The 26,482-nt window shown below is 42.0% G+C and overlaps 1 protein-coding gene across 3 annotated transcripts in view; it reads left to right on the top strand.

Moving 5' to 3' along the window:
- LOC122790723 (O-sialoglycoprotein endopeptidase) overlaps window positions 1-26,482 on the top strand; it is a 276,220-nt gene that overhangs the window by 223,345 nt on the left and 26,393 nt on the right. For all 3 annotated transcript variants that reach the window (XM_044058295.1, XM_044058297.1, XM_044058296.1), the window contains exons 10-11: window positions 25,055-25,130; window positions 25,645-25,743. In XM_044058295.1, coding sequence (XP_043914230.1) covers window positions 25,055-25,130; window positions 25,645-25,743 — 175 coding nt within the window. The remainder of the gene's footprint in view (window positions 1-25,054; window positions 25,131-25,644; window positions 25,744-26,482) is intronic.

The following is a 26,482-nucleotide window of genomic DNA, read 5'->3' on the forward strand; positions in this document are numbered from 1 at the left end:
GTCTGGTGGCCCACATGCATAAATAAACCATACAATAAGAGTATAAAGCTCATTGCAATATATAGCAAAACTGACAAAGGCATAAATGGCCTACTTGCCTTCTAAATTCTATGACTGTATGATTAACCATGGGGGCTTTATTTCTCCCATGTTTAAATCGGGCATTTTGTGTTTAGCATTTTTATTCCGATTTTTTTATTTTTTTTGATGTTATTCAGTTTTTGGCCATTAGATGTCTCGCTCCTGTATGGTTTAATGTATCCATCCTCAACCCCCTTTACCCAGATGTCCTTCAAGAATGCAACTGCAGTCATAACATGTGGGTTGTCCTGCCTCAGGCAGCCCTCAGTCGGCCGGATTCCAAAGTCTTGGTCCGACGTCGACTGATGTCGCATTTCTCTCCGACGTCAGAGCGGCTGGAGTATATAAGCATCAGCCGACGCCATCTTCTTCAGTCTTTCTTGCCGCGGTGCCGAAGCAGAAGCAGTTCGCAAGTGCGGTCGGTCAGCTCCTGTATTCTTGATTCGAAGTCATCAAAAGCTAAGTACCCCGTTGGGGACCTTTTCTTGCCTCAGCCGATGTCAGAAATTACTGAAAAAGTTAACAATTGTCTTTCTTGTGGTAAACAAATACCTCATAAGGATTTCCACTCTTATTGTCTTCCTTGCCTGGGCCCAGACCACGACGTCTCGGCCTGTGGAGCCTGTGCTCGCTTCAACAAGCGCACTCTCAGGCGCCGGGCGGAGTTCGCAGAAGATTTTTCGGCGATAAATTAAACTACACAATGCCGTCGGATCTTCCGACATCACAAACTCCCAAGAAACGAAAAGACCGGGACCGACATCCTCGGCCCGCGTCTACCTCCGACTCCACGCCAAAACCTACCGCGGGTGCTCCGGTTCCCTCTGAGACGGTCTCTCCACCGCTCCAAACCGAAGTCACCGCATTACCGACGACTCCGATTCCAGATATCACTCCAACGCCAGTTATTGATTTTCCTCCGGATACTGAAACCGAGGATATGCCCGAGACCATTGCTGTAGACAAGGTCACTCCTGCACGTGGAGCTGCCAGGCCTCCTTTGGCCATGTCTATTAAGGCCTACACCAGGGCTAAGGCAGCCAGCAAATCAAAGCATCTTACTACTAAAACTTTTCCTCAGCCTACTCCAGAGACACAAATTATGTCTATGGCTGCTGATTTAATTTCTATGATTAGAGGCTCACAGGCCCATCCTGAGAGAGGATCCCAACCTCCTTCTGACAAAAGACCCCGGGTAGAACCCTCTGACCCTACTCCGTCCGATGGGCTCTGTCCACTCTGATAGCCAGGAAGAGCTCTTCCAGACCTATGAGGACTCGGATGCAGAGGATTCCATTCCCTCTGCCTCCCCGCCAGAGGATATTTCCTTTGGGGAAGTTCTGCATACCATGAGGGAACATTTCAAGTGGCAAGGCCAGGAATACTCTGCTTCCAGAAAACGCTTTCGGACTTTCCTTAAGAAGCCCCAGCACAGGCCCTTAGCTATTCCTCCTGTTCTTGATGTTTTGGATGATTTATATGCTGACTCTAGTGTTACCCCTGACTCTTTTCCTCCTGCTCCAGCCAAGCCTGACAGGTATTACAGGGTCCCAGAAACTCATTCCCATTTATTCAGGGCCCACACTGCTGATTTGGAAACTATTTCTCAGGGGCCTAAAGGAGTTTCAGCTTCTACCTCTAAAAATCCATTGCCCTCCAACAGGGAAGCTAGGTCATTAGAGAGATGGGGCAAAAAGGTTTACACATCCACTACCCTATCCATGAGAGCCTTGAATTGCCTTTTTCATATGTTACAATATCAGGATTTCCTGTTAGAAGACTTACAAAAAACATTGGCCTCTCCTGATCCTTTAGACAGGAAGGCTTTGCAGGAAGCAGTGCATAATACTCAGCAAGTAAGCAATCACTTCCTGCAGTGTGGATATGATGCACTGGAAGCTTCATGTAGGGCAGCTATGACAGGGGCAGTCATTCGTAGACATGCATGGTTAAAAGATCAACCTCTGCCAGATCATGTAAAGGCAAAACTTCTGGATGCACCTTTGGAAAAGAACAAGCTTTTTGGTGCCAATGCTAAGGATGTATTAAAGACTATCGAGGAAAAAGCAAAATCAGTTCAGACGGTGAAAGATTTTCTCCAGGTGCAACCCCCCAGATTCAGTAGGAATTGGCCTTCAAAAAACTGGTCCTTTCCTAATCCAGAAAAGTTTCAAAGGGGTAAAAACAGACGTGGCCGAGGAAGAGGCCAATACAGAGGTCCTTACAGAGGACGACAATGGCAGTCAGGAAACCAAAGAAGTGACGCAGGGGTTTCTCCTGCCCCACAGCCACAATCTCAATGACTTTCCTCTATTTCCGCCTACCAGGGAACAAATAGAAGCTCCCTTGGGTGGGAAATTATCTCTGTTTGCAGAAAATTGGCACAGACTGACAAAAGACAAATAGATTTTGGACATTATAGACTGAGGCTACAGGATTCATTTTCATACCTTACCAACAAAGCAAGGCATGCCAAACCTACCACAAACACAGAGGGCAGAGGCTATCAAGCAAATCTCTCTGCTGACTCGAATGAAAGCAATAGAAAGAGTTCCACAACAAGAACAAGGCCAGGGGTTTTACTCAAGACTGTTCCTTGTTCCAAGAAAAGAAACTCAATGGAGACCAGTACTGGATTTGTCCGCATTAAACACTTTTCTCATAGTCCCAAAGTTCAAAATGCTGACTCTACAGCAACTCCTTCCCATGCTGGGCAAGGGGTCTTGGCTGATTATTCTGGACCTCAAGGAGGCATACCTGCATGTCCCTATCAGACACAGCTGCATAAGATACCTCAGATTTCTTGCAGGGCCAGAGCATTATCAATTCTCAGCATTGCCATTTGGCTTATCTACTGTGCCCAGAGTATTCACAAAATGCCTGGCTTCAGTAATTGCTCATTGCAGGCTTCAAGGGATACAAATTTACCCGTACCTGGACGACTGCCTCATACAAGCGGACGACAAATTGATGTTGACAAAAAACTTGGACTATGTCATACAATTACTTCAAGCTCTGGGATACACAGTCAACTTTCAAAAGTACAGCTGGAGTTTCTTCAGTCGAGCTGCATAGGGCATCTGCTTGAGGCCAGTGATCCTCTTGGTGAGATACTTCTGTGGTCTTTCCAGTTGTCTTGTAAGGTACATCCCAAATGGGGCATTGTACTCTATGATGGGTCTGATGAGTGATGCGTAGAGGAGCTCGATGACCTCTTTCAGTCTGGATGCAAACCCTTTTGTGATTAGGTGGGCCACATAGAAGGCTTTTCTAACCACTTTGGCAATGTGGTTATCAAAGAAGAGGTTACTATCTACTTGGGTCCCCAGATCTCTTATTACGTCTTCCATATTTAGAGGGCTACCACCTATGTGGTAGTTTGTGGGTACTTTGTTTTTTCCAAAGGGGATGACTATGCACTTTTTGGCATTTAGCTTGAGGCCATGGTTTTGACACCAGGTATCTGTCTCAGTGAGACCCTTTTGGAGGATGTCTGTGTCAGCCGGAGAGTCAATTATAGCCCCTAGTTTGCAGTCATCTACAAACTTGGTCAGCCATAGTCCTCCTGTGCTTGCATGTACCTCTGAGAAGAATATGCTGAACAGGAGGGGTTCTAGGACTGAGTCCTGGGGAATGCCCCTTGTAACCAGTTTAGAGTCAGACCTAGCTCCCGCAACTCTTACCATGTAGGTTCTGTCCGTGAGCCAGTTGGCAACCCATCTCATGACGTAGGGGTTTATGTTCAGGCTGGTGAGCTTGTCTATAATGCCTGAGTGGGGAATGGTGTCTAAGGCCTTTGCGAGGTCAAGGTAGGCTGTGTGGACCACCTTTCCCTCATCTAAAGCCTTGGTAACTGTCTCAAAGAAGTCCACCAGGTTTAGGAGGCATGATCTGCCCTTAACAAAGCCAGACTGGGTAGGGTCCAGTGTTTGGAGGTTCCCAATGTCTCTGTTAATGAGATCCATGATGATGTGCTCCATAGCTTTGCAGACCAAGCTAGTCAGGCTTATAGGGAAGTAGTTCCCGGGGTCCGTTGTGGCTCCACCGTTGTGGAGCGGAATAACCGTTGCTGTGCGCGCCACTCTGTGGGCATGTAGCCTGTGGAGAGGCTGAGTTTAAACAGTGTGTTTAGGTGAGGGGTTAGTTCATCTTTGAGCTTGTGTAGGACGCAGCCTGGGACACCATTGATCAACAACCCCGGCATGGTAAAGGTTCTTAACCCTTGTGTGAGAAGAATGTCCATTGCTACTCTTGCCCCAAAATAGACAGGCTGAGCACCTCATACAGTGCCCAGTAGATTGGTTCAGTACTAGACTGAGGAACTTTACAGATTGGACAAGACAGTCCATGAGAAATGGAGAGTTGTGGTATGATAATTGAGAAGATTTACTTAGAATATTGCCTAAAGCAGTGACTGCAAAAACATATGTTTTGTCTCCAGAGTTGCTTCTTTTATTGAGGTGGGTTGCAACAGTTAAGAAATGCTTAAACGTTGTTCTAAGCAATCTCATTTTAAGTAATATTTTAAGAACTTGCCTGTGTGGTTGTCCCTGGAGTCTTCTGGGAAAGTGATTACACTTGGAAAAGTTTGGCTTTGTCAAAGGTAGATCCTGCCTCTTAAACTTGGTTGACTTTTTCGAGACAGTCACCAAGGCCATTGATGAGGGAAGGCAGTCCCCATACAGTCAGTCTACGACCTGGCAAAGGCCTTCACACACACACAATACCTCAGGTATCATCGAAAACTCATCAGCTTGAATGTAAACCCATACATCACAAGATGGGTTTGCAACTGGCTAAGTGACAAAACCCACAGGTGTCACACAGGCTCAGGCTCAGTCCTGGAGTCCCTCTTGTTTAGCATTCTGTTTTCTGACAACAAACACAGGAGGGAGAGGGCTAACAAAGTGACAAAGTTTGCAGATGACTGCAAACTGGGCCAGTCAGCTACATCTGACACAGATCAGATCCAGAGGCAAAGGGCAGACAGATACGGATAACTGCCTTAGGCCATGGCCTGAAGTTAAGCAAAAAAATGCATAGTCATACCCTTCGAAAAAAAACAAGGTTACCCCTAGCCACCATATAGGTGGCAATCCACTGAGCAAAAAGTCATCAGGGAGGGGACCCACAGGACAAGTAGTAGATAGCCTCGCTTGACACTCATGTTAAAGTAGTTAGGAAAAAATTCTATATATCGCCACCCTGATCATGAAGGGATTCACATCTAGATCAAGGGAGTCATCTCTCCCCTGTCACTCATTCTCATTAGACCTATGATGAGTACAATGCCCCGCTCGAATGAGCTCTTCTCATACATAGCGCTTGCTCAGAGGTGACCCCTGCCTGACATATATAGGCCATGTCAAACCCAGATTTGATGAATATGACTGCTTGACAGAGGCACAGCAAAATGATAGGCATAGTTTTATTCAAAAAAAAAAAAGGGGTGAAAGCCACATAACTATAGGCTAGGCTTATAAATGCATGAAAAGATAGTCTGCTCTCCCTGCCAAGTCCATAGGACATGATGGTCTAGGCTGAGGATGGTCTGCTGGGTCCTGTTACATCAGAATGACCACAATGATAAGCCCAACATTATATGTGTGGTGGGACCTCTCCTCATGTGTAGGAACACACCGTTAGGCAACATTGTCTGATATCAGTACTAAATCCCATGTAGGGCTTTCCTGCTCTGTGGCCACCCTACATAAGTGCTTTTACCATTAGACCTCTCTTTCCAGTAACTTCCTTTGAAGAAGCCTTTGGGTTCATGTGGTCCTTAATGGATTAGTCTGTTGCTCCTTGCCATCTTCCTAGCAGGCATTTGAATGAGTATCTGGGAAAAGAGGAGGAGTCACAGATCATACCATCTATGGAGCCTGTCAAAGGACAAAGGACAATTATTTTTTTTCTTACAGTGGAAGTGCCCAAATTCTGCTTCCAAGAGGGCAGATACCCTCAAGCAAGGTGGAGTGATAAACTTACCAAGCATACTAGGACATAATCTCGTGTTATCTTTTCTTTCTTTTTGTGTAGCATATATGTCACAGACTAAACATCTTTCCACTTTGCTTCTTGATAGGGAGAATTCTGGACAGAGTGGACAAGATGGTGTTCACGTAACTGTCTTTCTTTCTTTCCTGGATACCAGCATTCTTTCATGAGTTTGGTATTTGAAAAGCTGGCAGCGGTTTCTCATACTCTGATAGTGAAGACCATGTTAAGACCCATAGCATGGTTTCAGCAAGTATTTTTTCATATGCCCCTCTGTAATTTTGATTGCATTGATGCTGTCTTTAGGACAGCAGGCTTGGGTGTTCCCCTACATAGAATGATGTTGCTTGGATTCTTCTGTCTTCTTCTTTTAATGCTGAATTTAAGCAGGTAATTCTCAGTGTCTTTCTTTGTAGATGTACTTTCTGAAAATCCTTCCTGGAACTTGTGATTGACTTTCTGAAAAGACTATGAATACTGACCTCTGAGGTTCTTTTAGATGGCACTCCTTTTCTTCTTTTCAGACTAATCTATGTGTTCCCTTACTTGGAAATTGGGGTTCTGATGGCCCCATTGAGAGTCCTTGGTTGCATCCATTGGCTTGGGAGTACATGTAGCTGCAGGCCCTGGTGATCACCATAAATAGGGAGAAGTCCTCTCAACCTACCACAAAAGAGTTCTCTCAATCTACCACAGAGGTTTGCCTTTTACAGATCAAAGCTGTATACTGTTTTCAGTCATCCCCTACTCATGGAGAGGGCCTGGGAAGTCATATCTTTGACATCTTGCATATACTGGAGCAGTTGAGAGTTGAGACCTGGATCTTCCTACATTTTTGGGCTTAATAGTAGGCCCAGTATTTATCATTATGTTCACACACCTGAGGATGCATGTATTGTATAGGATAGATCTACCAATGGTAGCAACATCTTCACTTGATCATGACCTTCTTCTGGTGGGAGACCCTTGTTGCCTGTCTTCAGAGTGGATTATCAGCAGCAGTTTGTGTGGATCTTCATTTCCTACAGCACTACCAGTCACAGGTTCTGATGATGGATGCCTCATTAATAGGATGATGAGCCTAGCATGGCTTTCGGTTCAGGGGAAGAGGATCCCCCCTCTCCAGGAGAGTGACTTTTTCAACCAGCTTGAGCTTTGGACAGTGTGGCAAGTAGTCAAGGCTTTGGTGGAGGAAATGAGATTGGTTACCTCAATTGGGGTAGAAAGGGATCCAGTCTATGGTGTGCAAAATGCAAAGAGCAGCTTTCTGTCATACACAGTGTACAGAAAGGTGTTGTATTTCTGGCAGTGTTCCTTGGACAAGGAACATCATCACCCTTTTTATTTCTTCCAGAAAGTAATTTATTGTATGTGCTGGTAGACTCCTTGAGTTGTTTCTCCAGCTCTTTCCTGAAGCTGAGGCTTTTAAAATCCTATCTGATTGCTGTCACCTAGGAGCAGAATACTTCCAACATTGAGCTCTTCATCACTCGAGAGATTCCTTTCTTTACACCCTATTCTGTTCAGTTTATCAAGCAAGGGAAGTTGACGGTGGATGGATTCCGACCTCCAAACAGGAAGGCTCCTGTGTGCTATCACTGCTTCTGTGGTTTAAAGGGATAACTTCCTGACGTAAATGCCTCCAGTTCGAATAATTGTCCAGGTGCAGGAGGAGCCAACTGAAGTTAGGAGAAGTGTTGAAGCAAGTGCCTGCTCCTCTCTGCTTGGAGAAAAGGTTAGAGAGCATGCATCTGGTGCACATATTCTGACCCAATTCCCTAACTGGTATCAGTGGGACATGGCTGTATGAAGGGTTATATTACTTGTGGAAATGAGTAACACACCCTTGCTAAAGCCCAATGTATTACCCACCCCTTTGGGAGAATAGGGGCATGTATAGGGGAAGTAATAGGGTTCAGGGCAAAACCTGATTTGATGATGGCCTCTCCAGAGCTGCAATGTTAACCCATTATAAGAATGAATGGATGTTGGGCAGCATAGGAATTCGCTCTGATGTTGGCTGCACTGAGGGCTAATAAACAGAAAATGTACAAAAAAAAATCCTTTATGAATGCCTTTATACATTTCCCCAGTTTCATTCTTTATTGCAGAGTTCGGTGACGGAAGACAAATCTTCTGGTTTTATTCATTTATTTAGGTTCATAGGTGTGTACTAAGTTAATGGCCCTGGAGCCTTTACAAGCCTAGCCCATAGAAGTGTCCTGGCATTGTGCCACCCGACGTTGGTTCCCAATGCCTCTGTCAAGTAGAACCACTGGAGTGATTCCCAGGGTGAACTTTCTATTTCTCATCCACTCATCAAGATCTCTCTTGAAGAGGGCCAGTTTATTTATTTGCAGTTTGATAACTGGGGAAGTCCACTGGGCCATATTGAACCTGTTTTCACTGGAGGCCAAAGGAGAAAAGCTCCACAGTAATGGAAAAGATTACACATAACAAAAATAGTAGAATCTTAAGAAGAGTTATACAATTACAGTAATGAGTTTTCAACTTCTGGTGACAGAGAGGTGTGTATTTATGGCTTTTATTTTCCTGGAAGCATAGAAAACTGTTCCATTGTATGACAAGGTTCTTCAGGAAGGTTGACAGGCTGTTTTATTAGCATTGATTCATTGCTTCCATTAGATTTGTGTGGAGTTTCTTTCTTGCTTTTACATTCTGTTTATCAGGGCAAGGGAATGCCTTCCACCCATCAGCCATATTTGAAGTGAAGAGGTTCTTCATGTGAATAGGGAAATATCAGACATTCAGTTTGTGGAATACCTTGGTTTAATCTTTGACACCTGGGTCTCATGTATTCAGTGTTGTGTCAAGGTGCTTGCTGCTGGCATCTCTGCCCTTCATGACCTAATAGTGGTTAGAAATACTGCTTTGCAGTAGCTGGTTAAACCTTTTCTCAAAAGCATCCTGCATTTCCAGGTTAAACCTTTTCTCAAAAGCATCCTGCATTTCCATTCTTTTCCGTGGACCTAGTCTTCATCAGCGTTCTCAATTCCTTGTTCAAACCTGATAATTTTGTAGCTTTGAAGTTTGATTTTTTGGAAGACCCTCTTCTTGGTAGCCGTCAAGTCTTCTTGATGGATCTCAAAGTTTCTGGCTCTTATTTGTAGATGACCGTATCTGGTCTTACTGGAATCATTTTTTTCCTTACGACTAATGCCCATTTCCTATAAGCAGCAGTGTCAGGATGGTCTCAAATGAGTCCATTCTTCTGCCTTTTTTTAATATGTCACTTATGGAGACCAGAACGTTTTGATGGTGCGAATGTATGAGGAGGTATGCGAAGGATAGTAGACATGCAATTCTATTGAATCTCTGCTCTTCTAAGACCATTTAGTGTATTTACAACTGTGAGTTGCTGTAAACGTTTTTGGGAATTTCAGAAACTCATCTCACACTGTAATTCAGTAAAATAAAACTTTACAGTTTTCCATCCTCAGTTTTGGATCCACGTCTGTCATATTTTTGACTTGTGCACAGAATGCTAAGACATGCTAGTACAGTCTTACATGAATTGCCAAAATCTGATAAGTAGCAGCAAGGTAATGCATTATGGCATCCAAGAAAAGTCACTTTTGGAAACTGGTACTTGTAAATCCTCCATAAGACAATTCCATGTGGTTTGTTCTCTGTTCAAGTCCCCTGTCATGGTGCCCCAGTGGTAAATTTCAGGACATCTGCTAGGGAATTGCATTCCCCATGTGCTGAAAAATAAATCACAGCTGCTACATATCTGTATATAATGTGTACGTGTGTATACTGCCATTGCCCTTTTTTGAACACCTGTATTGAATTATCTCTTAAGACACAAACACATTGTTTATGCAAAAGAAAACAAACCATATTAACATGTTCTAAGTTATAAACATTATACATCATGTACATTCTTTTGCATAACTGTTATAAATCCAACGTTATATAAATTGCTCAATTCCTGGCTTCCCTTTAACCTTCCCCATCCTTCAAAACATTATTCTTCATGTATTGTTCTCACAATTTCCACTTTTCTCTAAGTAATTGCTTCTGGAGTTCAATACTCTGAGTACAGTTGGTTTCGATTTCCATTTTCTAGTAACTACTTTTTTTGGTAGGCACCAGAGTTAAACTTAACAAGGCCGTAGCATGTCCAGGCAATTCAGGTCCTTTATCCCACCTCAAAAAAAATTCCTTAGTTGCACTCATTTTCTCACTAAATATTTCTGATGGAGTACATTCTGGGGACATTTTTAAAGACTGACAACTCATTCCATTTTAATTACCTCTTTCTTCCAAGTCGCATGCCAACATTTGGCATCTACCTGAGGCAAAATTCTTTGGAGTCTGTTTGGGGTGTAAAAATACCTATGCAAACACTTTCAAGAAAAAATCCTAAATCTTTTTAACTTTGTTGTATGTTTGGGAGCCATACATATGTCCTTCCATTATTACCTTTGTGAATTGCTTATCCAGTCTCTCTTCCCAATCATTTCTAATCTCCTTTGATTAGTTCCTATAGTTATTTTGCAATATTTTATATGCCCTGCTAATTATCCCCTTTTAACTGTAGTGCCTGTTTCTAGATTCAACTAAATATTCCACCAGAACAAGTCTTTCACTTAGGATTCCCCTATCCCTTTCTCTTTGCCTATACTCTGATATAAATCCTTGATAGGGAAGGCAGTCTCTAGCCTGGAGTTCAAATGTCATCTTCCTATTCTATTACCTTTCTGTCTCTTATTATTTGCTCCCAGTGCTTGGGTACATTGCCAGTTTTTTGCAGTAAATTACAGACCCTCTTGCCTATTCTCTCTACTTCTAATTGCAGTCATTCCTACTGGCAAAATCTCCTTTCTCATTTTTCGAGTTGATTTAGTTCTTAAAATACTCAATATTCTGATGTGTATGACTGCTGTTCTCCTTAAGGATCTTCATCCAAAATCCCACACTCTCTCCTTATTTCTTGAATTTTCCCCTTCCTTCATCATCATCCTTTTCTACTTGGGATGGCATTGCCCTTTTAGTAGCAACATGAAGTTTAGTAATTTTAAGAATCAGCCTGTACCATAAAGTGTTGTGAATTTTAGGCAGTAGCTAGTTGGGTGTGAGATGCTGAAACGTTAACATCATTTATGCAGAACTACCATGTTGTATATAATAAAGTCACTGGTTTGCTGAAACTAAAGGTGCATCCTAACACTTCTAACTCAACCATCAGAAAGCAGTATATATTTCATAGTGACTTCAGATACCTACCCCCAAATGTATAGGCTTTTAATAATGCAGGAAGATGCAGCATCCCCGACACTCTCAACACTTCTTCCAAAGTTTCAGTCTGTGTTGAATTGTGATCATAGTCTGTTAAAGTCTGGTAAATTTGCTACTGACTTTAAGTTTATCTCATCCTTTGTTGCATTTTTTTAATTTATGGATTACCATGAAAGCCCAATGAGGTATTAAAAAGCCACTTTTTAACAGATACCTGTTAGACATGTTCTAAAAAGAAAGAAAAATCAAAATTGTTAATATTAAGTCCAGTATGTTCAAGAGATTATATATGTTTGTGTCATACAGTGAACACGTACGTGTGATTCATTGTGTACAATGTACATAGTTGCTACACCCTTGAAATTGTACAATACAGTCGTGTATGATTTTATGTGAGATCCAGATAAACATAACATTTTGGTGTGGATTGCACATGCTGTATACCACTACCAGAGATAAGCTGATTGTGAAGATGAAAACGAGTGGTAAAAGGATGCAAAGAGGATATAGTAGAGTTTAGTTTAAAAAGCAGAACATTGGTAGATAAAGGTAGAATTTAGCCTGGGGTGCTATGTATTGTATAGTTATTTCTTTACTTATTTTCTTCAGCTAAGGCCTTGAAATTTAGAAGTGTACCTTTTTTTCCTGAAATGTAAAAGTACTGTCCTTTGTACCACCATCAAGAAGTGGAGGAAGGTAAAAAGAACATTGAATATTATGAGGCTTTTTTCTATCAAATACATGTATGCTCAGTAACAATTCTGCAGCTGGACTTCATGTTTCCATGGAAACAATCTGGTAAAGAGAGACTATCTGTGTGGTTCTCATGTCTCAATGGAGACCATCTAATAAAGAGAAACTGGCTATAGTCTGGTGGAGAGTGATTGGCTGAGGAAAAAAAAAGAAGAGAAATTGGCTAGGAGATAATAATGTTCTTCGTGTTTCACTGTTGCACTCATCACTTGTGAGTTTATTCCTGCTGGGTAGCCCTCGGCCAGCCCGAATACCAGAGTAAAGAATCTCTCCTCCTCCTCCCTCCTGCATTGGCTGTAGGTCGCCTGAGACTGACGTCAGGTCGTCAGGGCTATACAGGGAGGCAGCCGACACCATTACATCAGTTTTTCTTCCAAAACTGTAAAAAGACCGCCAACACTAGGAAACACCCGCCGAAACTTTATTGTTAAAACCACAAGCAGATTAACAGATTGAGCGCTTTCTTCCCTTCCAAAGGGATTTCAGCAGAATCAGTTTTTCTTGCCGTGGATCCTGAAGCAGAAGCAGTTTGCGAGTGTGTTGGTTGGCTGTTGCCAGAGTGAGGAAGAAAACTACTAAAGCTAAGTGCCCCGTTGGGGATCCTTTTCTTGCACTTAACCGATGTCCGAGAAAGTAAGTAACTGTCTCCGCTGTGTTAAACAAATACCACACTAAGACTGTCATAATCTGTGTGTAACTTGTTTAGGCCCAGACCATGACATCCCCGGATGTCGGTTCTGTGCTTTATTTAACACTAGGATCATCTGTAGAAGAGCTGAATTTGTAGCCATGCATTTCAGGGAGAGTAGTTACCAATACGAAATGGCATCTGTCAGTCAGTCTAATGTGGAAATTCTTAAAAAGAGAAAAGAAAAGGAAAGAGACCACAGAAGGTTAGTCCCACAGACACAAACCTGAAGTCAGCCAGCCTACTGTCCACTAGCACAGCAGAACTCAGTGAGGCACCTACGCAGCCCCTGACGACATCTGTACAGCCATCGCAGGCTTCTACTGAGACCTTTTTGGAGTCTGGTATGCCGCCAGATCAAGCTTCTCCTTCCAAAATGTTGGTTGCCAGTCCCATGGGTGGGTCCGGAGCCGCTTTGCAGGCACTGGCTTCTGAGGAGGCCTTTCGGATGACTGCCAGACAAAGACCGATGGCCACACCACCAGCCAAAACCACACCAAATCCATTGAATCACTGAGGCCTAAGAGCAAAGCCACTCCTAGGAAAACTCCTTCCTCGGTGCTCGGTCACAGCACTTAGGATGGCTGAGGATTTAATCTTTCTTATTAGGAGTAACCAGTCTGCTCAAGGTACCCCAGCCAAAAGAAAAAGGGACCTTTCTCCAGAGGTGCTTTCAGAGCCAGAGTCAGAGGACTTTGAATTTCTGAACTCAGACACTGAACAGCAGCCCCTGATGACCTTTAAGGATTCAGATGCTGAGGAATGCATTCCTTCTGCATCCCCTCCTGAGAACCTCTCATTTGGGAGACCTTAAACTGCCTCAGAGAGCATTTCCATTGGGAGGCTGAGGACTACTCTCAGTCTAAAAAAAGATTGAGAGAGTTCCTGGACTTGCCACAGCACAAACCCTTAGCCATTCCTCCCATTCTGGATGTGGTGGAGGATGTCTTCCTGGAGTCTGGCCTCATTCCTGATGCCCTGCCCCCTGCACTCAGAAAGCCTGCTAGATATTACAGGGTGCCAGATACCCATAAGTATTTGTTCAAGAACCCTGCAGTTGACCCAGAGGTCATCACTCAGGGACCCAAGGGGGCTAGGACCAGTTCCTCCAAAAATCCAATACCATCTGACAAGGAGAGTAGAGCCTTGGACTGATGGGGCAAAAAGGTCCACACTTCACCTACTCTAGCCATTAGAGCTCTCAGCTGTCAATTCCATATGCTTAAATATCAACAGAACATGCTGGAGTTATTAAAGCATAAAATATCCTCCTTTCCAGACAGTGCTACTACCAGAGAAATAGGAGGTCTGATGCACTCCAACTCTCAAGTGGCCAAACATTCCCTGCATTGCGTTAATGCTTTAGAAGCCTCTAGTAGGGCTGCAGTTTCTGGATCAGTCATTAGAAGGCATGCGTGGTTGAGAGAGCAACCTTTGCCTGATCAGGTTAAATCAAAACTTCTGGATGCCCCCCTGGGTAGGGAACTATTGTTCGGCCCTAAGGCAGAGGAGGTGATTAAGAAAATGGAAGATAAGGTCAAGTCAATGCAGATGGTCAAAGACTTCTGCAGCTACAACCTCCCCAGATTCAGCAGGAACTTCCCAGCTAAACACTGGTCCTTTCCTGCACAAGCAAAAGCCATGCAAAGGAAAGGACACAGATATATGCCCTCCAGGCAACAGCACCAAAGCCAGCAGAGGCCTAGACAGTGGATCTCTACTACTTTTAGGCAAGGGAGTTCTAAGTGCACTCCCTACCCTAAGGACTCACAATGACTCCCCCTCTCCCCCCATCACACCCAGACAGGCTAGGAGGAAGGCTATCCATATTCTTAGGCAAGTGGCAAACCATCACAGCAGATTGGTGGGTCCTAAACATCATTTTCCAAGGGTACAGATTCACTTTCAAAGAGAACCCAGATTTTCAGGTTTTTCAGATTTTCAGGTTTTTCAGATGTACCAGCAAATCAGAGGGTTGAGGCCATCCACCAGATTCAAAAGCTCTGTGCTCAAGGAGCAGCGGAGCCAGTACCAGAGGAAACAGCAGGAAAAGGGTTTTATTCAAAGATGTTCCTAGTGCCCAGAGAAGAGGGCACTTGGCACCCTATTCTAGACCTATCCACATTTAAACATGTCTCTCCTAGTGCCAAAATTCAAAATGTTAACCCTTCAAAAACTCTTGCCAGTGTTGACACCAAATGCTTGGGTAGTTACCCTAGATCTGAAAGATGTCTACTTCTATATTCCCATAAGGGAGTCCTGCAGGAGTTTCCCATGCTTCAGAGCAGGCTTAGAGCACTTTCAGTTCTCTGCTCTGCCCTTTGGCTTATCTACTCCTCCCAGAATCTTCACTAAGTGCCTGGCTCTTTTCTTGCCTTTTGCAGACAGAAAAACCATACAGATTTACCCCTATTTGAACGACCATTTCATCCAGGCAGACACCAAGGAGAAACTCTTGCAGGATCTTGCCTTTGTCCAAGCCCTCCTAACCTCTCTGGGATTTACCATCAACAGGGAAAAATCCCAATTCCAGCCCACAAGACAGATAATCTTCTTAGGAGTTCTCCTGGACACATCTACCCAAAGAGCCTGCTTCTCTCCAGAAAAGCAGAGCTTTCTCCCGCTTTACTTTTCTCAGCTAGCTCACAGGACATACCTCACAGCAAGGAAGTTCCTGCAAGCACTCTGGTACATGGCATCCTGTTTTTGCCTTTGGCCAGGCTTCACATGAAAAAACTACAACATTACCTCAGAAACCTATGGTGCCAACACTCTGTCACTGGAGCACCAGCTACCTCTGATTCCCTGCTAAGGAAGGAACTTGTATGGTGGGCAGAAGTCCATACCCTAAAAAGGAGTGTACCCTTTATCACCCTTCCTCAAGGCCAGACCATCACCACCGATGCCTCAGACACAGCCTGGGAGGCTCACGTAGGAGACGTGCACTCAGGGCATCTGGGATCCGAGGGGTCTAACCCTCCATATCAACCTGAAGGAAATGATGGCAGTGCACAGGGCTATAATAGCTTTCAAGGTCCACCTCAGACCAGGAGTGCTCTTGATCAAAACAGACAACATCACGGTCATGTGGTACATCAAACGGGGGGAACACACTCCTTCCCCCTTTGCTGCCTAGCTATGCTAATCTGGTAGACAGTCTCAATCATGGGACTACATTTGAGAGTCCAGTACATTCCAAGGGAGCAGAACACCCTGGCAGACCACCTCAGCAGAAGTGTCTTGAACCCCTACGAGTGGCAGCTACACAAGCAGACCTTCCTCAGCATCATACGCCTCTGGGGAACACCGGAGGTAGACCTCTTTGCATCAGTAGAAAACAGACAGTTAACTAGGTTCTGCTCCATGGCGTTCCACCCACAAGCCTGGAAGGTGGATGCTCTCTCCTTTCACTGGGGCAACCTGTTTGTGTATGCCTTCCCTCCCTTGCCACTGATTCCCAGAGTACTTATAAAGATCAGGGAGGAAGGACCAAGGGCTATTCTTATTGCCCCAAACTGGCCCAGGCAGCAGTGGTCCCCTTACTTCTCAGCCTGACCAAGGAACTATCCATGAGCCTGCCTCTAACAGAAAAACTGCTAACCCAAGAAGAAGGGTCAGTACTGCATCCAGATCTTCAAACACTCAGCCTATCTGCATGGCTTATACCCCAGAGGCAGATCTCAGGCCAGAGCAAGCAGATTCTGAACATCGTTAAGGAGGCCAGGAGACCCAGCACCCAGAAATCCTATTCCACAAAATGGAAAAGATTTACTCCCTGGTGCCAAAATAAGGGAAAAACAGCACCCATGCCAGTCTCACTTTGGTTCTGGACTACTTGGTGTATCTCATGGAGAAGGGATTATCATACTTCTCTATCAAAATTCATGCCTCGGCTCTCTCTGCTCATTCCCTGACAGAGCAGCCTATGTTCTCCCATCCCCTGTTAAAACAATTCCTTAGAGGAGTGTCACACATCGGACCACCTAGAAGGCCACCCACTCCAGCATGAGACCTGAACTTTGTCCTTGAAAAACTGACTTTACCTCCTTTTGAACCAGCTGCCTCAGCAGAAATGAAGCATCTCTCTTGGAAGACTGCCTTCCTGCTGGCCATAACCTCAGCCAGGAGGGTTTCTGAGCTAGAGGCTCTCATGGCCATTGAACCCTTCACTGTCTTCCATGTAGACAGGGTGTCTCTTAGAATCAACCCCTCCTTTATGTCTAAGGTTATATCTGACGTGACCCTTAATCTGGCTATCCATTTCCCTACCTTCTTTCAAACCCACAAAATAAGGGGAAAAGGATTCTCCATAATTAGATGTGCACAGACAGCTTGGGTACTATCTAGGTAGGGCCAAGTCTTTCAGAAAGACTGACCAGCTGCAGGTCAGCTTCACCTTAGGGGCAGAGGGGAAACCTATATCCAAGCAGACTGTTTGTAAATGGATATCACACTGCATCCATTTCTGCTACTCCTTTCATGGGACATCACCTCTCAAATCAGTCAGAACCCATTCTACTAGGGCAGCATCAACTTCCACTGCCTTCCTTAGAGGCTTTCCTACCAGGAATATTTTAGAAGCTGACACCTGGAGATCAGATTACATCTTCACAAAATGCTATCAACTGGCTATTTATTCCAAATCCCGGGCAGGCTTTGCTTCAGCAGTCCTGCAGGGTATTGTGGCTTCCACTTAAAGCAGCGCCGCAAGCCTATATTCCGACTCCTTCCCTTCCTTCCACCCTACTATTCAGCTTTGGGAATCTTCCCACAAGCGGTGACTGCAGCAGTGAAACTCAAAGAACATAGTACAGTTGTGTACACTTACCATAAATGTAAATGTTAGAGTGTATTCACTGTTGCAGTCCAGTTTCCTTCCCACCTTCCCCTCTTTATTTCCATCTTACCTAATAGCCTACCCCAGGTTGGCCTTCTTGGCAAGACTCCTATAGGTTGGGGGCAAGAAAAACTGATGTAATTGCATCGGCTGCCTCCCTTTATAGCCCTGACGTCAGTCTCAGGTGACCTACAGCCAATGCAGGAGGGAAATTCTTTACATTTGGGCCAGCCAAGGGCTACCCAGCAGGGATAACCCACAAGTGATCACTGCAACAGTGAATATACTTGAACATCTACATTTATGGTAAGTGTACACAACTGTACTTTCTCTGAAAGCATTCAGGGGCTTTCCCAAGGTAGTTAATGTTCTCTGAAAACATTCAGGTTTTTTTCCCAGCTGGGAGAGCTATAAAGATAAGGCAAAACCAATCAGCACTTAGTAGAAGCACAGGCTGCACCATACGACTTAGCATGGATGAGCTATCTTTTAGGTTAATTCATGTTTGTGAGTGTGACTATCACTTTGGGACTTTTATTCCTATTTGGGGGTATAACTTCAGTATTTGAAGGTGTACATCATTTTCTGTGTTAGTATTAAGTTAATAGGTTTTAGGGGGATTTTGGGAGTGTTTGTTTTTTGAGGGCTTTCGGTAAAACAAAATGTTTTATAAGATGTGACATAGGCTCAAATATATACGACAAGAAACAAATGTATAAAAATTCAACCTGCCAAACAGTCTAGGCATGTAATAAAAAGCTGGAACTAGACATTTAACAAAAAAGGTGTTATACATAAAAGGTGGGAATAATAACTTTTTAATACAATGATGCTTTCTTTAATGTCTTTAAATATAAATGGCCTCACAGATGAGTGCAATCAAGAAAGAGTAGTGAACTATATTAAAAAATCTAGAGTGCAAATAGTTATGTTACAGGAGTCGTAGTTGGAAAGAACTGAATATGTGAATTTGATAAACAAAGGTTTCCAGGATGGTTATTCAGTGGAATACCTGGGACAAAGGAAAAAAGGAGTACTTATTGCAAGAGGAGCTCCAATAGTGATAAGAGGATAAAAAGGGCTACTGGCAAGAGAGGAAGATTATCCTGGCATGTGTTTACATTCCACCTAAATTGCTATAATGGAGCTTAAGAAAATAAATTATTTGAGAAATAATCAGTTGTCAGCAAGGAATATTACTTGTAGGTGGGTACTGGGATTTGATTGCAGGAGTAAAAATGTGTCTGGGGGCCCAAAAGGAGAAATATAACAGGAGGGTAGATTTTTTGAAGAAATTTATGAAAATGTTTGGCATGGAAGATGTGAATTCAGTAATAGGAGTTCGGATTGAATTTACATATTATTCCCCAAGATATGAAAACTGGGCTAGGCTAGACATAATTTGCATTTCACAGGAACATGAGCATTTAATTGATAGTCCTGATACCCCCACAGTAACTATTTCAGATCATGTGCCAATAATGGCTAAAATAAAAACACAGGGTAATGAAATAAACGTGAGACATTGGCACTTTCCCACCTATCTGTTAAAGAGAGGAATTTAAGGAATGGGTAGTGGAGATTATTCAGGAGCTGTTGGAGAGGATAGAAATTTCTTCTGAAAACATAGCTAGGGAGTGGGATAAAATTAAGGTGGAGTTTAGAGATAGGGTGGAAGTAAAAGAAAGGGAGCTATGGTTAAGAAGTAACGATAATTATTTAAAGGGACTGGCAAATGTTAAAATATTGCAGAATAGGGAGAATCTCAAAGAATAAGAAGAGAATCAACTGCAGAGTGCTAGGCAGAAAATAAGGGATCACCGCGATAATGTGCACGAGCACAGAGAGACGGCTGTGAAGCAACTGATCTTGATAGTAACACTAGAGCACCAAAACCTTTAGCAAACTTTTCAGGCAACAGAAAGGAGAAAGGGCTGTGACTAAACGTAGGAAGCCTATAACAAAGAAGGTAATGAGATCCTGTAGAGGTATTAGAAATATTTCAGAAATTGTATGAGTCTCTGTAAAACAGAGAAATATGAAAATCAAGAAAAGCTACAAATGGAAATATTTATGGAAGAATTAAATATGCCAATTTTAGCGGTAGATGAGGCTCAATTACTAAGATTTATGATAGGATGAGACGAGATAAAAATTGTGATGTATAACCAATCTACAGGAAAGTCCCCAGAAACAGATGGTATTCCTGTGGAAGTTTGGAAGCTAGGAGGGTAAAAAACTGATAAAGGTCTGGAAGGTTTTGTTTAACAGTATCTTAAGATAACAAAAAGTACCACTGTTCTGAAAGAAAGCAGTGGTAGCTGTAATAAGTAAAGAAAGTAAAGATCCATCATGTCTAGCTTCATACAGGCCCATTTCAATACTAAACCATGATTACATATTAAGTGTTCATGTCTATAATGGCTAAAAGAATGGCAAAAGTAATGCCAAAATGGATAGATCTGGATCAATGTAGTTTTGTGGAGGGGAGGCAAACATTTGAAAACATTAACAGAACACTGATGATCCAAAGGGAAGCAGAATGTAAGAAAATACTATTGTTGGTGAGTCTTGATGCAGAGAAAGCATTTGACTGAGTAAGCTGGGACTTTATGAGCAGGACAATGGAAGCATTTGCATTTCCTGAAAATTATAAGGTCGATTAGGAGAATATATGAGGGATCAAGGGTGAAAATTAAAGTGGGTGGGGTCCTCTCTGACAATTTGTGCTTGAGGAGAGGAACTAGGCAGGGGTGTCCTCTTTCCCCTTTAGTGTTTGCATTTTATTTAGAACCATTGGTAAAGAAAATAAGGGAGTCAGAAATTCAAGGATCAGAAATTCAAGGATGTAATTAGTATGGCAGTCAAGAAAATGTGGTTTTGTTTGCAGATGATATTATTTTGTACCCGACGGACCAGAAAAAGACATTACAGTGTTGTGGAACATTTGGAGACAGTTTCAGATCTTTTCGGGATACAAAATTAATGAAGCTAAGACAAAGGCAATAGAGGTAAATTAGGTACCCACACATGAACTGGTTAAGGAATACCCATATTTATGGGGACATGATAAAATGAAATATTTAGGAGTATGGATTAAAAATGATTCTAGTGTGGCAGCTAAGGATATGTGAGGAAGAGACTAAACAAAAGATAGTATAAAAACTGAGAAAATGGAAGCTCTGTTATATCGGTATGGATAGTAAGAAACAACCAGTTAAAATGTTTTTAGTCCCTTTAGTCTTGTACACAGGTCAGGCATATTTTTATCAACCAGAGGAGAGGTTGTGGTTAGCAATAATTAAAGAGCTGAAGGACTTTATCTGGGAAGGGAAGACGGCAAGAGTCAAGTGGGATAAGCTGATTTTTCCAGTTGAACAGGGAAGACTGGGATTACCCAATTTGAAGGGGTATTTCACAGCTACACAGTTAAGACTCCTATACATAGCACAAGCAGAAAACTATAATTCAAAGTGGGAAGGGATGATGATGAAACACAAGGGAAGCTCAAGAAACAAGGAGAGACTGGGATTTTGGATGCAGGCCATTAAGGAGAATATCAATAATCATGGAGAATATTTTATCTATGATGTAGCAGAAAGTATTCTAAGAACTAAACCAATACGGGAGTGGAGAAAGGATATTGTGCTAATAGGGATGCCTGCTGTTAGGGATACAGACATTAGGCAAGAGGGGGCCGGACTTTATTGGAGAAAACTGGTAAAGGAACCCACGTATTGGGAGCAAATAACTAGAGAGGGAAAGATGATAAAATGGGAAGATGCCAAGAATTTATTTGGACTGCAGGTTAGAGATTGGGTATAGGCAAAGAGAAAGAAATAGGGAGGTCCAAGACCAGCACTGGTAGAGTTTTTAATAGAATCTAGAACAGAAGGTGCCATTAACAAAGGAATAATTAGTAGAGCTTATAAAATATTGCATGAGAACTATAAGAATCAATCAGAGGAGGTTAGAAAGGATTTGGAAGAGAGGTTGGATAAGCAATTCACAAAGAAACAATGGGAGGATATATGTATGTCTACGAAATATGTAACAAAATCTAGAAGATTCAGGATTTTTGCTTGCAAATGTTTACAAAGATATTTTTATACCCCTTGTAGACTCCAAAGAATTTTTTTCTCAGGCAGACAGTAAATGCTGGTGGCATGAAGGGGAAGAAAGAGGCAATTGGAAACATATTTTCTGGGAGTGCGGTGAGTTGACGGACTTTAAGGATTCCTTGCAAGATGCACTGTCAGAGATGCTGGGTTGGCAAATTGGTCTGACGAGGGAAATAATTTTTCTGAGCTGTGATTCAGAATTGGAATTATCTAGACATGGTAAGGCCTTGGTGTGTCTAATGGTGGCTGCCAAAAAGCAATTACTGACAAACGGAAGTCAAAATCTAAACCAAGTCTACTTGAATTAGTGAATATAGTAACAGAGATAAAACAACTGAAACTGAGATCTTTAGATAAGAGTAGTCGCAAACTACATAGGAAAAAAATGGGAACTGTGGGAACAGTGCATATAAGGGAGGAATGAGGTCTAAAAGATGACAGGACGTAAATAAGCTATGTGATGTTTGAGTGAGAAAGATTGGGTAGATTATAAGTGAGGTATAAAGTTTGCAACTGTGAGTGTCATTGTGGTTTGTGATGTAAAATACTTGCAACTAGGATTGTGTCATTGTGGTTTGTTTTCATTTATATGCGCTAAGTAATGGTTTAATAAAGATGTTTCTTGTTTAAAAAACAACAGTAGTTGAGTAATTTATGTAATATTGCTTAGGTTATATGATGTATAGTAATATATGTGAAGTATAATGTTTGCCATGTTAATATAGTTTGATTACTTTTGTACGAGTGTAAATTTGCCTTGTCACAAGTGATAATTCAATAAAGATGTTAAAAAAAAATGGAGGAAGAGTATTTGCCTATCTCTCCATTTCACCCCCAGCCCTACTTTTCACAGTGTAGGTGCAAAATGCTTTGTGCCCATGTTGAGGGTATGCAAGTTCCAAAATTCTTTAGCAAACAGAATGTATTTGTGCCAAAGTAACCCTTGGCAACCTCCAGAAAGTTATCTTTTAATGGTAGGAAACTTTTTTTTAGTGCAGCACCCCCTTTCAAGCCCCAGGTGGCTTCTGAACTACATGTTTCCAGTGTCAATTCTGATTTGCTCAGAGATAGCACTTCATGGGATGCTGCTGTGTTCTAAGCTCTAGAATGTTCTATTTCATTGGTTGCATCTTTAACATTTTTTAATGTAATGTGTGCCTTATGCTCCTTTGGCAGACCTTTTTCCATCACTGGACCTTGACTGCAGGCAGTTTGTATGTTATTTCTAATTCCATTACTTTCAACGTTCTGTATCCCTTACCAGAGCTGAAATCTGGATAATAGCCCCCTGTGTTGAGGGCAAGTATTACTTACTACTACTACTAGTGATTTTACCTTAGGTCATCATTACATCCTTGAAATGTCTTGGGATGACATTGACCCAGTAAGGAAGAGAAGGGATTGGTGCACCCCAGTGTATTGCCTAATGAATTTAATTTTAGCAGTATCAGAAATGATCAAGACAAAGAAGTCAGGCAGCAGTCACTTTATTACAGTAAAATTAGGGTAATACAGATAAAACAACATAGTATAACTTAAAGTAACTCATCATAGTATTCCAAGAAATATTTAATGCATCGATAAAGTTAAAAGCTTCATCCTTGCCAGCATGCACTTTGATTGGAAAGCCTCCTTTCAGCCAGGCAGGAGTCTCTTTCAGGAATGTTCCTGGGCAGTGCGTCCACTTCACAGGTGAGGCTTCTATCAGACTGAGCAGAAAAGTCCCATCTTTTAAAAGCTGTGTGTGTTTACATACACACAGGATTAGCAAAGATTATATTAAAATAAAACATAGGCATTGGCTGGACGCCTATGAATGCTCCAGGAAAGCCTGCTAGTTCCTGTGGTCACCTGATAACATCAAGGAATGTGCAAAATAAGTTAAATACCAGGTCTCAGGGTCACAGAGCTTGTGCAAAAACAAGGAATGTGAAAAACAAGTCATAAAGTAGCCTTCTTCTCTTAGTTACATAGAACAAAAATAGAGGAAAATACAGCATAAAGAATATTAACCTTTTACTATATTAGTTTTGCCGTACCAAGTCAGCAGTCAGTTCACTTACACTCAAGGTATACTTTCCATATCACATGTGCAAGACATCCAAAAGGCCAAAAAGAGACTGAGCTTGATGCTGGTAAAAGAAGGTCCCAGACCCATTTCCTAATATTTTTTCCTAGAATGACCTCACATCATGATATCACATTTCATATCATTTGTCTGTCTTTATCTCATTTTTAGTTCAGCTCTTGTGCTGTGCAGAGCAGCCGTACCCCATTCGCTTTCCTCGGTACTTGCCAGAAATTCCTGCAGCTCCTTCAGTGTTGCTGTAGGTCTCTTGACAGCCTCCCTGACCAGTTTTCGTCTCGTCTTTTCATCAATTTTGGAGGAACATACAGTTCTTTGCAACGTCTCTGTTGTCCCATATTTTCTCCACTTTTTGATGGCTGCCTTCACTTTGTTCCATGATATATCCAATGCTGTGGAAATTTTTTTGTACCCTTCTCCTGACTGATGCCTTTCAACAGTGAGATCCCTTTCATGCTTTGTAAGCTCTCTGCAAACCATGGCTTTTGCTGTAGCAAGCACCTGAGTAAATGTCAGGAAAATCCTACTAGGACAGCTGAACTTTTTTGGGGGTTAATCAGTCTCTTTAATTGATGGCAGGTGTGTACCCAAGAAGACTGAATGCTGTAATTAGATCAAAAGGTGCTTCAACAAAGTATTAGTTTAAGGATGTGCACACTTATGCAACCAGCTTATTGTACATTTTTTATTTTTATATTTTTCCCCTAACAGATTTGTTTGTTTTTCAGTTGAATTGTACAGGTTATAGCTGTCACATTAAAGGTCGGAAAAGGTTTGAAATGATTTATTGTGGTCGCATTTTTTATATCATAAAAACCTGGCATTTTAACAGGAGTGTGTAAACTTTTTATATCCACTGTATATATGTGTGTGTGTGTGTGTGTGTGTGTATACACATAATATACACATATACGCATTTGGATCATTTCTTTTTGGTACATTCCTTTATGTGCAATAATGCAGTAGATAAATTCATGTTGTAAATGTAGGTGTTCTGTTGTATGTGGTGGTATGGATCAGAAAATGACAGAACTGTTGCATTACTTGCATTCCATGCTGATGTTATACCTTTGTCCTTAGTGATGGTGCAGACTGATTATTTGTTAGGAGTTTATTAAAGCCAAGCAGAAATTGCATATCCTTACAATTAATTACTTCCGCTTGACAGGGTCTGCTCCTTTAACTGTTATTGATTCCCTGATATGTATTGTGTTATGTGCTCCTAGGTAATGTCCGGCTGCAGGAGATGATGGAAGTCATGTGCAATGAAAGAGGAGCAAAACTGTTTGCTACTGATGAGAGGTATGGAAGGTGGAAAATTGTTTCTTTTGATAGAACACACAATGTAAACTTACATTTGTGCTTATTTTTATAAGTTATTAGAACCTGTTTTTCAGAATCTTGAAAACAGAAGAGAAATGTTAAAAACCATAGACTGTGTTTGTCAGGATGGAAGCAGGAGTTGTCTGTACTCTTATAGCCTCTTAAGATACAACTTTCTAGCTTTTGTAGCTTTGTAAAATAAAGAATAGGAATGCCTGGTACAAAAAAAAAAAGGAATAAATATTGCAGTTGATATGAAAACGTTTCATATTATTTAGATAGAGGCATGTACCACTCAGTGTATCTTTACACTATATAAAGGCTTAAATTATCTCTTTGTTTCCTTTGTTACGACTGGCATTCTGTGGATAGATTATCTGATGTATTTTCCATGTTTAAGTCTGTTACAATTGCAGTAAAGTAGAAATCTAGAGCAATAATAGCTCTGGCTTTCATTGTTTATAACATTATTGCATTATTCTTATTTCCACAGATTCTGCATCGATAATGGAGCAATGATTGCACAGGCTGGTTGGGAGATGTTTCGATCAGGAGTTACTACCACACTTGACCAGTCTTGGATAACTCAGAGGTACTGCAAGCATGTATGTTTTTGTCTTAGCCATTTGACTTACAGTTATTGCAAAATGCAAGTTTTCAGTTATAATTTCCTGAATTTTAAATGGAGACACAGGAAGACACACAAACTTGACAGTAGACAAGTCATAATACATGATCAAGCCTGACTGATAATGCACCTGGCTGCTGTTTCTGCCTCTTTCCCACCACATTCTCTTTCCATTTCCTACAAACCTTTTTAAAGCTCTAAGTGGTGCTATGGTGCACTACTTAAGTAGAGTGTCTCATTGCCAAACTGCCATCTTAGTAAACGAAACCTTTCTGATGCCTAAATTTAAACTATCAGCTACCATTAAACAGGCTATGCCCCCTTCTCTTGCCTGTTTCACTTTATTCCTGTCCATTACTTCAGTTCTGTGTGCCATGTCCTACCACTAGGACTAATTAACCCTGCCCTGTACAGCCAGTCATACTTTTGACTTTGAAGCTCCTCTTGTCATCATAGTGAACGACTGTGGAGTTATGTCATCAGCCTTGTGTCGTCTTTAAGATGTAGTCTACAGACTTACACATAGTGCACCAGACAAGGTTATGTAACTGACACAGGAGGCTGTAATGGGATACTTGCTTTTCCAAGATTTTACTACTATGGGGGGACCTCTGCAGTGGGTAGTTGCCCTCTGCAGTGGGTACTTGTTGGATTTCCTGTGCTGTTATTTCCAGCTTAGCTTTTTTATGTATCCTCACTTTGG

The sequence above is a fragment of the Protopterus annectens genome, chromosome 16.part0, assembly GCF_019279795.1.
Source record: "Protopterus annectens isolate FY-2018-M chromosome 16.part0, PAN1.0, whole genome shotgun sequence".
NCBI classification, from domain to species: Eukaryota; Metazoa; Chordata; order Ceratodontiformes; family Protopteridae; genus Protopterus; species Protopterus annectens.